This window comes from Sciurus carolinensis, chromosome 1 (genome assembly GCF_902686445.1).
Source record: "Sciurus carolinensis chromosome 1, mSciCar1.2, whole genome shotgun sequence".
Classification (NCBI taxonomy): domain Eukaryota; kingdom Metazoa; phylum Chordata; class Mammalia; order Rodentia; family Sciuridae; genus Sciurus; species Sciurus carolinensis.
In genome coordinates this window covers 89,581,368-89,595,129 of record NC_062213.1, presented here as the reverse complement: position 1 = coordinate 89,595,129, position 13,762 = coordinate 89,581,368, and the positions used below count along the sequence as shown (strand labels likewise).

Sequence of the window (13,762 nt, the reverse complement as noted above, 5' to 3'; positions counted from 1 at the left end):
TCACTCACCACGTCTTATTAGTGCTCCCTGTGTCCTTTTTTGTACAATCCAGAGGAATATTTTTATCAACTATTTTGTAAATGCAAGTTTTTTAGTAGTTCTAGCAACATTTTCATAAAGGATTCAAAAGAAAGACTCATAGAGCTCAACATATAAGAATCCTTGTGCCTATGATTTATTACAGTGAATGGATGCAAAGAAAAATCAACAAAGGTAAAAGGTACATAGGGGAGAGTCCAGAGGAAGCCAGGCACAAGCTTCCAAGAATTCTCTGTTGGTGGAGTCACACAAGATATGCTTATTTTGTTCAACAACACATTGGGCAACACATCTGAAATATGGCCTACCAGGGAAGCTTGCCTGAGCCTAGGACTTTTGTCCACAGGCAGTCATGTGGATATCCTGTGCCTAGCACATATCAAAATTCCAGAGTCCAAGCAGATATTCAGCACATGTTAAATTGTTCTGCAAACAGTTTATGCAGTGTGAGCTACTCCTGTCAGGGAATGGTCGGATCCATTCAAAGTTCAATTTCTGAGGACCAAAACTATGAGTTTGCTTTTCAAAGAATAGTAGTTTCAAGCCTGCTGTATTAATGTTTCTGTGTTTTCTACCTCTTAACTGTGTTTTCTGTACAGGTGATGAAACCAGTGTTTTTGTACTGCATTTCCAACCAAAGATTTTATAGCATCTATTAAGGGAATGTTCTAGGAGTAAATATAATGATTTTGTCTTTGAGACATGTACTAAAGGATTGTCATATTTCAGGTAATGCTGTTAAAGGCTTTATGAACTGTTGCATTTTCAATAATTCATCAAATTTTTAAAAAAATTTTTTTATTGTAAACAAATGGGATACATTTTGTTTCTCTGTACTTTTCTCTGTAAAGGTATACCATTCCTGTAATCATAAATTTACACAGGGCAATGTTGTTTGATTCATTCTGCCATTTTTTCCCTTTCCTCCCACCCATCCCACCCCTCTTTTCCCTCTATAGAGTCCGTCCTTCCTCCATTCTTGCCCCCCTCACTAACCCTAACCCTAAACCTAATCCTAACTCTAATGCTAGCCCCTCCCATACCCCATTATATGTCATCATCCGCTTATCAGCGAGATCATTCTTCCTTTGGTTTTTTGAGATTGGCTTATCTCACTTAGCATGATATTCTCCAATTTCATCCATTTGCCTGCAAATGCCATAATTTTATCATTCTTTATGGTGGAGTAATATTCCATTGTATATATATGCCACAGTTTCTTTATCCATTCATCAACTGAAGGGCATGTAGGTTGGTTCCACAATCTGGCTATGGTGAATTGAGCAACAATGAACATTGATGTGGCTGTATGTCTGTAGTATGCTGATTTTAAGTCCTTTGGGTATAGGCCAAGGAGTGGGATAGCTGGGTCAAATGGTGGGTCCATTCCAAGCTTTCTGAGGAATCTCCATACTGCTTTCCAGAGTGGCTGCACTAATTTGCAGTCCCACCAGCAATGTATGAGTGTACCTTTTCCCCCACATCCTCGCCAACACCTATTGTTGCTTGCGCTCTTGATAATAGCCATTCTAATTGGGGTGAGATGGAATCTTAGGGTAGTTTTGATTTGCATTTCTCTTATTACTAGAGATGTTGAACATTTTTTCATATATCTGTTGATTGCTTATACATCTTCTGTGAAGTGTCTGTTCATTTCCTTAGCCCATTTTTGATTGGATTATTTGTATTCTTGGTGTAGAGTTTTTTGAGTTCTTCATATATTCTGGAAATTAGCGTTCTATCTGTAGTATGAGTGGCAAAGATTTTCTCCCACTCTGTAGGCTCTCTCTTCACATTACTGATAGTTTCCTTTGCTGAGAGAAAGCTTTTTAGTTTGAATCTATCCCAGTTATTGATTCTTGCTTTTATCTCTTGTGCTATGGGAGTCCTGTTAAGGAAGTCTGATCCTAAGCCAACAAGTTGAAGATTTGGACCTACCTTTTCTTCTATAAGATGCAGGGTCTCTGGTCTGATTCCGAGGTCCTTGATCCATTTTGAGTTGAGTTTTGTGCAGGGTGAGAGATAGGGGTGTAATTTCATTCTGTTGCATATGGTTTTCCAGTTTTCCCAGCACCATTTGTTGAAGAGGTTATCTTTTCTCCATTGCATATTTTTGGTCCCTTTGTCTAGTGTGAGAAAATTTTATTTATTTGGGTTTGTGTCCATGTCCTCTATTCTGTACTATTGATCTACCTGTCTATTTTGATACCAATACCATGCCGTTTTTGTTGCTATTGCTTTGTAATAGAGTTGAAGATCTGGTATTGCAAACCCCCTGCTTGCTTCACTCTTTCTGCTGAGGATTGCTTTAGCTATTCTGGGTTTCTTATTCTTCCAGATGAATTTCATAATTTCTTGCTCTATTTCTGTAAGGTACTTCTTTGGGATTTTAATTGGAATTGCACTGAATCTGTATAGCACTTTAGGTAGTATGGCCATTTTGACAATATTAATTCTTCCTATCCAAGAACATGGGAGATCTTTCCATCTTCTAAGGTTTTCTTTAATTTCTTTCTTTAGTGTTCTGTAGTTCTCAATGTAGAGGTCTTTCACCTCTTTTGTGAGATTGATTCCTTTTTTGATGCTATTGTGAATGAGGTAGTTTTCCTAACTTCTCTTCCTGAAGATTCATCACTTATGTATAAAAATGCATTGGATTTATGAGCATTGATCTTGTAACCTGCTACTTTACTGAATTCACTTCTGAGTTCTAAAAGTTTTCTGGTGGAATTTCCAGGTTCCTCTAAATATATAATCATGTCATAGGTGAACAGGGATAGTTTGAGTTCTTTTCCTATTCGTATCCCTTTAATTTCTTTGGTTTGTCTAATTGCTCTGGCTAGAGTTTCAAGGACGACATTGAATAGAAGTGGTGAAAGAGGGCATCCCTGCCTTGTTCCAGTTTTTAGGGGGAATGCTTTCAGTTTTTCACCATTTAGAATGATATTGGCCATGGGCTTAGCATAGATGGCCTTTACAATGTTAAGGAATGCTCCCACTATCCCTATTTTTTCTAGTGTTTTGAGCATGAAGGGATGCTGTATTTTATTGAATGCTTTTTCTGCATCTATCGAAACAATCATGTGATTCTTAACTTTAAGTCTGTTGATATGGTGATTGACATTTATTGATTTTCAAATGTTGAACCAACCTTGCATCCCTGGGATAAAACCAACTTGATTGTGGTGCACTATCTTTTTAATATATTTTTGGATGCGATTTGCTAAAATTTTGTTGAGAATTTTTGCGTCGATGTTTATTAAGGATATTGGTCTGAAATTTTCTTTCCTCGATGTGTCTCTGTCTGGTTTATGTATCAGGGTGATATTGGCTTCATAGAATGAGTTTGGGAGGGTTCCCTCCTCTTCTATTTCATGGAATACTTTGAGGAGTATTGGAATGAGCTCTTCTTTAAAGGTTTTGTAGAACTCGGCTGAGAACCCATCTGGTCCTGGACTTTTCTTTGTTGGTAGGCTTTTGATGACCTCTTCTATTTCATTGCTTGGAATTGATTTATTTAAGTTATGTATGTCCTCCTGGTTCAGTTTAGGTAATTCATATGTCTCTAGAAACTTGTTGATGTCTTTGAGGTTTTCTATTTTGTTGGAGTATAGATTTTCAAAATAGCTTCTAATTGTGTTTTGTATTTCACTTGTGTCTGTTGTGATATTTCCTGGTTCATTCCGAATTTTAGTAATTTGAGTTTCCTCCCTCTTTCTCTTTGTTAGTGTGGCTAAAGGTTTATCAATTTTGTTTATTTTTTCAAAGAACCAGCTATTTATTTTGTTAATTTTTCCGATTGTTTCTTTTGTTTCAATTTCGTTGATTTCGGCTCTGATTTTAACTATTTCCTGTCTTCTACTACTTTTGGTGTTGGTCTGTTCTTCTTTTTCTACAGCTTTGAGCCATTGTGTTAAGTCATTTATTTGTTGATTTTTACTTCTTTTGTTGAATGCGCCCCATGAAATAAATCTTCCTCTAAGTACTGCTTTCATAGTGTCCCAGAGATTTTGATATGATGTTCTTTGTTCTCGTTTACTTCTAAGAATTTTTTTATTTCTCTCCTGATGTCTTCTGTTATCCATTCATCATATAATAGTGTATTATTTAATCTCCAGGAATTGGAGAATTTTCTGTTTTTTATTCTGTCATTTATTTCTAATTTCAATCCATTATGATCTGATAGAATACAAGATAGTATCTCTATCTTCTTGTACTTGCTAACATTAGCTTTGTGGCATAAAATATGGTCTATTTTAGAGAAGGAGCCATGTGCTGCTGAGAAGAAAGTGTATTTGTTCTTTGTTGGATGGCATATTCTATACATGTCCGTTAAGTCTAAATTATTGATTGTGTTATTGAGATCTATGGTTTCTTTATTCAATTTTTATTTGGAAGATCTATCCAGTGGTGAGAGAGGTGTGTTAAAATCGCCTAGTATTATTGTGTTGTGGTCTATTTGATTTCTGGAATTGAGAAGGATTTGTTTGACGTACATGGATGAGCTCATGTTTGGGGCATAGATATTTATGATTGTTATGTCTTGCTGATCTATGCTTCCCTTAAGCAGTATGTAATGTCCTTTTTTTATCCCTTCTGACTAACTTTGTCTTGAAGTCCACATTATCTGAAATGAGGATGGATACTCCAGCTTTTTTGCTGTGTCCATGTGCATGGTATGTTTTTTCCCATCCTTTCACCTTTAGTCTATGGGTATCTCTTTCTATGAGATGAGCCTCTTGCAGGCAGCATATTGTTGGCTTTTTCTTTTTAATCCAATCTGTCATTCTATGTCTTTTGATTGATGAGTTCAGGCCATTAACATTCAGGGTTATGATTGAGATATGATTTGTATTCCCAGTCATTTGACTCATTTTTGTTTTTTGACATGATTTGGTTTCTCCTTTATTTGGCTATTCGTTTAGACTAGTTCCTCCCGTTGCTGATTTGCATTGTTGTTTTTCATCTCTTCCTCATGGAATATTTTGCTGAGAATGTTCTGTAATGCTAATTCTTTTAGCTTTTGTTTATCATGGAAGGATTTTATTTAGTTGTCAAATCTGAAAGTAAATTTTGCTAGGTATATAAGATTCTTGGTTGGCATCCGTTTTCTTTTAGGGCTTGGTAAATGTTGTTCCAGGCCCTTATAGCTTTTAGGGTCTGGATTAAAAAATCTGCTGATATTCTTATTGGTTTCCCCCTGAATGTAATTTGATTCTTTTCACTCGTGGCCTTTAAGTTCTGTCTTTATTTTGTATGTTAGGTATTTTCATAATAATGTGCCTTGGTGTGGGTCTGTTGTAATTTTTTTTTTTTTTTTTTATAGTTTCAGGTTTTATTTTCATAATTCTCTTCCTATTAAAGCAATAATCTGTATTTCTATAACAACACGCAATATTTTACTCATCAAAGAGCTGGAAAAAATAGGAATAAAGCACAAATTCCATACACAAATACCATACTCTGCATATGTACAAATAAATTCAATATATTAAACATATCTTGCAGACTGACTTCACTCACGGTATTAACAGAAAACGGAACACTGGATTCTGAGCACGTCATGCAGACTCTCATTGTAGTGCAGCAAGGATGCTGAAGCCTGGGGAGATTCGTCATAAACACGGAGTCTTCCACTTGTGACTGCCCTCAGGATGAAGGCCTTTACGCAGGTGGAAAGACAAAATGCACAGATGCTCTTCACGAGACACCAGGAAGAACGGCCCTGACATCAGGAACTAGCCCCCGTTCTGCACATCTGCTCCTAAAGGAGGCAGGGAGGGGCTCTCTCCGTCTCAAGCCCTTCATGTTCGAGCCCAGCTGCATGAGGCTACAGGATGCACTGGCTCATTCCTCCTTTTCTTCAAGGTCTCAGTATGTGAGAAAAGTAAAATAAATTTTCCCCCACAAGGGTATAATGAGTAATATGGTCTAGAGACAGACAGTCTAAAATATCTTTGAGTACCACCAAATCTGTTTAAACATAGCAAAGTAGCTCAAATGAGCATTAATATATAACTCCAGAAGTTTCTGACTGGATCTAAAGAGTACACACAGCAATGATGGAGCCTTAGAAACATTGATTTCTCTTTAAATAAAAATGCCTAGATACAGCTTTATTCAGATTGTTCATGATCTCAATGTAATTAATGAAAATGAGCTAGCTGCCTGCCAACTCTACAAGTAACTTAAAGCATTGAATTTATTAGTGTTTTGCATCAGACCTACAAACCAGACAGCATCCTGATGTGCACCCACGCAGGCACACCTGCCAAAGGGTGCTCCTCCACCTGAGTCCTGCCCATGGCCACAGTGACCATGGCCAGTCACCATGGCACTCCTGTGGTGCTTCCAGAGGTCCAGACTAAGCGGACCGTATCAACAAGGGCTGCTCTAGGGTGTGCCAGCCAATGGAAGCCTGCGGGCACACCTGCTGCTGTCCTAGCCTGCCTCCGATGAACAGATGATGCAACGCTCTAAGCCACCCGGCTGCAAAAGGAATGAATGCTTTAAAATGACGTTTGAGGAAGACGCCACGAAGTGTGAGAGCATCCGCAGTCCCGGGCTTTAAATGCATCGTCCCTCCCAGCTAAACGTGAGCAGGGCACAGCACCTCCCGATTCAGGAAGAGCTGGTCAAGCTGCAACTCTGCGAGAGACCACTTCGGAGAAGAAGCCCACGCACACTAGACCGATGCAATCCTGACCTCCTTCTCCAAATGCACAGAAGGTTTCCACTGGCTCCCGTTGGGTCAAGAGTCAAGGAGGATTTCAGACCAGTCACGCTGTATGCTTTTTTTTGTTTGTTTTTTGGATGGAAGAAATACCCACACTTCAGAAAGGACTAGAGACATTTACAGTTATCATTCTAACATGCTACCTTTAGAATTTGGTGAGATCACTTATAAAAGCTTAAATGCATCTTTTACTGTGAGGCTCAAAATCACTTCTGTACCAATCTTGTCTCTGAAAAGATTTAATAATTTAAAGATATCTAATATCATGGGAGATAAATTTCCTTTTCTGCAAAACAAAAAGTTTCAAAATAATCATTCTTACCAGTAAACATCACTTTTAGCAGCAATATTAAATAAAATGCAAATGAAAATTTCTACAATAAATTACAAGACCCCAAGAAAGAAGAATATCTATGCCTATTGTTCCTTTTGTTTAGGATAATTTGTCTAGAATGTAGCTTGTAAGTTTTAAAATTGACTTATTAACATGTGACAGTATGTTTTCGGCTAATTCTTGCTCTTACAATGCTTCACAGGCAGAAGCTGACTCAGGGAAATGGATCACGGTAACTAAAAATTCACCTCTGTTAGCATTCAAAATCCTGACTTCACTGAAGTGCGGGTGCCCCAGGCAAGCCCCAGGTCCGTGAAGGTGCGTGCCGGGACCCTCTGCCTTGCTCTTCCCGCAGGCACGGTGCTAGCACAGGCCTCCTGAGTACTCGTCCTCCTCCTCGGCAGCTGCTGCGCTGACGCCTTCAGGCTTGGCCTGCGGTGTTGCTGGCGACTTCTTCTTGATTCCCCCTCCTGGAACCACCAAGCTCAGGCCCAGCTTAGCATAATCGTTGTCCATGTACTTGAAGAGGGGCGAGTTGCAGACCTCTGACACTTGATCTTGGTCCTGCTGGTCGTAGCCTTCCAGCAGCTGCTCCAGGGCGGCACAGTCTTCACTGCCATTGAAGCCGGGGATGCTGTAGCTCTCCCTGACACACCTCTCAGCAGCCACGTAGTCATTTCTGTGCAGGTGAACCAAGACTTGAGCAATCGTTTTCTTATAACAAGTTGGGTAATTCTCAATTTCCTTATAAATATTTTTTTCTTTCTGAATAGAGAGTGCCGCCTCATCAAACCTGCGTCCTCGCACTAGCAGTCTTGAAGCTTTCCCCAGTAGTTCAACCGCCTGCCGGAGGCGCTCTTCATTTTCAAACACATTAGCTGTCTGCTGATATAACTGTACAGCCTTTTCTGGATCTACATTTTCTATAAGCTTGCCGGCTCGCTCCAGGGCCATGGCGGCCGTGTGGGGAGTGCCATTCTCCAGGTACATCATGCTGGCCTTCTCAATCAGCTGCACGGCCTCCGGAAGCTTCTGCATCTCCTTCAGCATCATGCCAGCTTGCTCATAAGCTTTGGCAGCATGAAAAAGAGCCCTGTTGTTTTCATGGGCAACAGCTTCCCTCAGGCAGGCATCTTTTGCTTGTTCAAACTGTTTGGCATTTTTGAAAGCAACAGCTGCTTTTCCATATTCAGAGGCGGCACTGTCATAGTCTGGCTTCCATTTTAAAAATCCAGTTTTCAGGTACTTCTCCGCCTTGGCCAGATGCTCCAGCCCCTCGTTGATCTTCTGGGCCGCCATCGCCGCTGTGCGGACGCCCACAGCGCCGCCGCTTCCGCTCTGTTGTAATTTTGTATATTTGGAGTCCTCTAAGCCTCTTGTATCTGGTTTTCCATTTCATTCTTCACATTTGGGAAATTTTCTGATATTATTTCATTGAATAGATTGTTCATTCCTTTGGTTTGTTTCTCTAAGCCTTCCTCAATCCCAATAATTCTTAAATTTGGCCTTTTCATGATATCCCATAATTCTTGTAGATTCTGTTCATGATTTCTTACCATCTTCTCTGTTTGTTCAACTTTGTTTTCAAGGTTAAATATTTTGTCTTCAATGTCTGAGGTTCTGTCTTCCAGGTGTTCTATTCTATTGGTTATGCTTTCTATGGAGTTTTTAACTTGGTTTATTATTTCCTTCATTTCAAGGATTTCTGTTTTTTTTTTTTTTTTTCAGTATCTCTAACTCTTTATTGAAATGATCTCTTGCTTCCCGTATTTGCTCTTTTAACTGTTGATTGGTGTGATCATTTAATGCCTGCATTTGCTCTTTCATCTCCTCCTTCAATGCCTGCATTTGCTCTTTCATCTCCTCGTTAGCTTCCCTGATTGTTTTAATTATGTACATTCTGAACTCCCTTTCTGACATTTCTTCTTCTGTGCTGACATTGGGTTTTATTGATATAGTATCTAGGTTTGTTTGGGACATTTTCTTGCCTTGTTTTCTCATATTGGTCAGATATCAGTGGGACTCTGAGATATTACAGATTTCCTCTTTGGCTTATAGTGTTCCTATAGATTTCCAGTATATCACCTCCCAGCCTTCAGTAGCCTGAAGTCTTGGAGGAACTTGATAATGCAGTGCTTCCGAAGAAAGCTGCCCCTAGCCCGCTACTGGTTCCAGGCTGGGAGCTGTCTCTGTGCGGAAAAGCTCTCACTGGGCGGCCTGCTCCAAGAAGCTGGCTGTGGGTCCAGCCTGCCACCAGAGGGAGCAGGGCTGCTTGGGGAAGTCTCTGGCTGCCCTACCCTGGTCCCAGAAGCCACCTGTGGGCTGGGGCTGCTGCTGGGTCCGGGGCTTGGAGCTGGCTCTGTGCGGAAAGGCTCTTACTGGGCGGCCGGCTCCGTGAAGCTGGTTGTGGAACGAGCCTGCTGCCAGAGGGAGAAGGGCTGCTTGGGGAAGACTCTAGCTGCCCTGCCCTGCTCTGAGAAGCTGCTCCTGTCTGGTCTTGCCACCCTGGCTGAGCTTCACCTGGTGGGAGAGATCACCCCACGGCTCTATGTTAGTCCAAGTCTCTCATTGCCTCCCCTTCTTGAATCCTGGGTTCTGGAGTGACGGGAGATGCAGTCACCCTCTAGTCCATCATCTTGGATCCCCCTCTTCTACTCTCTCATCAAAATATTATACATGGAGCACTTCACCTGTCACTTGCACAACCTCAGATATAATAGATATATTTGATGGGAAAAATCAGATGTGGTCTGGATCCTGATGGAGCTCACAGTCCAGTGGAGAAAGAAAGACATTAATGAAATAATCATGGAAAGAAATATTTAAAGACAAAATCCAAAAACTGCTGTGAAGAAAAGAGATAAAGTACAATGAGAGCAAAGAAGGCAAGGTATCTCAGGGTGAGGGAAAGTCCTAGAGCTAACGTGAAGATTCAATGCAATGGAATGTTAGACCTCAGGGGACATTAACAGTGCTGTAAAATTTCACGTGATTGTTCTATCTGCTCACAGAAGTGGATCTCTGAAATTTTTTGGGGTTAGCAGTCAATTTCAGCCTCACAGGAGAGGTTGCAGGTATGCAACTGGAGGAGCTGTGAGACCACACACATCTTCAGAAAGTGGCTCTGATCAGAGGACCTGGGGTTTCTTTGTTAAGCAGACAGGAAAGGAGGTATTGTTTTTATACCTCTTCAGATCTAGAAACTTCCATTTACTATTTCACATACCATTTCTTAGCAAGCCACTTCTTGTTCAGGTTTAAAAAACATTCTGAGGCCCTGAAACTGTGGTTCTGTGAAAACCACAACTCATTTCCCTCAATTTATCCCTTTCTTCCAAGTGGCACTATGGGTGACAACTCTCTATTTCCCAAGTTCAGACTCTAAAAGTGGTTTTCCTTTCCCAATGTCTGGGCAGTAATCCAAATTCAGTTCAACAAAGTTTATTAAGCTTGATTAGGCATTCGCTCTCATGTGGGCACTGTGAGTAAAAGGTGAGTTAGACTAAGCTCCTGCCATGATGTGGCTCCAAACGCAGCACATGATTTTAGTGTCCAGTTTCCTTCTCTCTAGGCTGATCCAGGGCAGAACTTCCTTCACTTCTAACCATATGCCTCTGCTGCACTCTGGCCTCTTTCCCTTTCTGGTATGGGTCCTCCCTGCCTCCAGCTTTTCAGTCTCCTCCCAGGGAGGGTTCCACTTATCTTTCTCACCTCAGCCATCTTTTGCCCCATTCTCTGTCTTATATCCTCAATCCCTCGGTCTCTTTGTGTCTCCTGATGGCCTGGTTTTTAGACCATATGGAGCTGATATCATCTTGAGTATCTCCTTTGCTGATTCAGCTACTGACTTCATTACTTTCCTTGAAAAACAAGTAGGACACAAAGAATAGATGCATTACAAAACCACGTTTATTGTGTTTGCCCACCAAAGTGGATGGAGCCTGGAGTTCCATTTCTTAAGCACTTACAAAATAAGATATGTGGACAATACTTTTTAATTGAAGTTTACAAATTTGGGAAATATAAGTTGATATGTAGAGAGAATAAGAAATTCCATTTACAAGCATAACACCTAACTTCTGAATGGCATTTGTTACCAGTGAGCATAATCTTCATGTTGATATTAGTGAACTAATACAAGCAATGATTTGGAAGGGATCTGGGATTCATTAAGCACTGGGAACTTGAAAAAGGAGAAGAAACTTCTCTGACCTAAAACATGTGACCAGATGATGAACAGTTAAGCAAATATCACAGCTAGCCCAGTGTGGTGATGCATACCTATAATCCCAGTGACTCAGGAAACTGAGGCAGGAGGATCACAAACTCGAGGCCAACCTGGGTAACTTAACAAGATCTTATTTCAAAATTAAAAATAAAAAAGAAACTGTGGTATCTATACACAATGGAATATTATTCAGCCATAAAGAAGAATAATATTATGGCATTTGCAGATAAATGAATGGAATTGGAGAATATCATGCTAAGTGAAATAAGCTAATCCCAAAAAAACTAAAGACCGAATTTTTTCTCTGATAAGTGGATGATGAAATATAAAGGGGGTGGAGGGGGTAGGGGGTGAGAGAAAAATGGTGGTACTTTAGATTACATAGAAGGAAATAAGAGGGAGAGGGATATGAAAAATGGTGGAATGAGACAATCATCATTACCCTATGTACATGTATGATTACACAAATGGTATGAATCTACATCATGCACAACCATAGAAACAAAATGGTGTACCCCATTTGATTCATTTGTGTAAAATGAATCAAAATGCAGTCTGTAAAAATAAAAAATTAAAAAAAATGAAAAAATTAAAAATAAAAAGGGCTGTGGTAGAGCAACCCTGGGTTCAAGCTCCAGTAAAAAAGAAAAATCACAGCTATGTAATATATATATAATTACTATATGGTGTGATAAGTACTACCACTATGCATTCAGTACTAGATGCTGTAGCAGTGCAAACACAGAGAGAGCGATATATGGAGTTTTTTTGCAAGGCAACACAAAGAGGTGGTGCTTGGCCTGACCCTTGAAGTTAAGAAAGAGCCAGGGACTGAAGGAAGAGAAAGGACTTCCAGGTGGGGGACATAACGTGGGCACAAGTAGGGGAGGTAGAAATGATTTGGTGGGTTCGTGGATTCATGATCATTCCGTGTGGCTGGAGCCGAGGGAGCAGAAAAAGAGGACGATCTGATCAGTCAGACTTCTGAGGAGTCTCATCACACAGGAAGAATTTTCTACTGGGGAAATGAAGTAGTAAGATCTGGGTTTTAGAAAGATTGCTCTTTATGTGGTAGCAGCCTAGGTAACACGTGATGAGGAGAGTGGACATGCAGGTGGAGGGTGTGCTAGAGAATCAGGCAGGTTGAAGGGACCTTGCTGAGGGGAGCCACATGGAGGAGCTGGAATTGACAGGACCTAATAACTGATTCAGTGAGAGAAGGAATTGGAGTGAGAGGAAGAAAGAAGAGTTTGACGATGAGTTCTTAGCTTTTCTGTGACTTAGTTTCTTAATTCGTGAAATAAAGGGTGCTCATATCTACTTCAGAAGGTAGATGAGTTTTAATGTTTCTTAAGAACTTTAAGTAAGTTGGTACATGTAAAACAGCACAGGGAATGGTACATAATATGCATTTAATAAATGTTAGAGATTATGTTTACAGTGGATCATTAACTCACGTACGGGAACCAAAAAGAAGCAAGTTGTGGAGGTCAGAGACAGACCCATGAGTTCAATTTGAACACCCTTAATTTGAGATCTACATCTGTAGTGAGATGACCCATGAACAGTTAATTGTAAATGAAAGGTTTAAGATTTATATACATTTAAAAATTTCTCTGATAACTTATGTAATTATTTACCTTCAATAAGACCTTATAAGAAAAAACTCAATTTCTCATTTGTAAAGATATGACTATTTTCAGGTCACAGAGAAGATCTGGCCTAAATCCAGAGACATAAGTATGGCTGTTCAGAAATGATTTCCTGGACCACTAGCCAGCAAGAGTTAATAATTATTATCCATCTATGAATTTTCAAACTAAACTTCTCAAAGTCTTAAAGTCTCCAGAGAATGTACTAATCCTTTGCTTCCTTAAATCTGAGCTCAGGACCCTTAATGGTTTTTTTGTCAAAATGTTTTAACATTTCAGTATTTTGAAAAACCATAAGAAAGCCTGGTGTGGTGGTACACACCTGTAATGCCAGCTACTGGGGAGGTTGGGGCAGGAGGATGGTAAGAGTAAGGCCAGCCTAGGCGATTTAGCAAGACCCTATCTCAGAATAAGATAAAAAGAGCTGGGGATATGGTTGGGTGATAGAGAACTTGCCTAACATGCACGAGGCCCTGAGTTCAACCCCCAGTACTGAAAAACAACAACAACAAAACCAAACAAAAAAACCCATAAAGGATCCTCACACTTGGGTCAGTGTTCATTAAAATCTGCATGTACACAGCTATTTATTACTTTAGTACCACAAAATAGTACAGTGTAATTACCCAAATTCTTACCTTTTCATTGTTATTCTTACGCTATTAGTAGTGGAAATTTACATTGTTCCTTTTATTTTGTAATAATTCATCAGAAGTACACGTGACCCAGGTGCCTTGTTGGCTGTGAAACCAGTTCTGCGCAGATGCAGACAA

The 13,762-nt window shown here is 40.0% G+C and overlaps 1 protein-coding gene across 1 annotated transcript; it reads right to left on the bottom strand.

The window, feature by feature from the left end:
* Positions 1-5,359: 5,359 nt before the first annotated feature.
* On the bottom strand, positions 5,360-8,421 carry LOC124987148 (gamma-soluble NSF attachment protein-like). Its single transcript, XM_047556155.1, has one exon. The coding sequence runs from the start codon at positions 8,406-8,408 to the stop codon at positions 7,473-7,475; it is 936 nt and encodes a 311-aa protein (XP_047412111.1). The 5' UTR covers positions 8,409-8,421; the 3' UTR covers positions 5,360-7,472.
* Positions 8,422-13,762: the final 5,341 nt, after the last annotated feature.

Coding starts and splice junctions, on each gene's coding strand:
- LOC124987148 (XM_047556155.1), bottom strand. CDS start 8,408: ATGGCGGCCCAGAAGATCAACGAGGGGCTGGAGCATCTGGCCAAGGCG.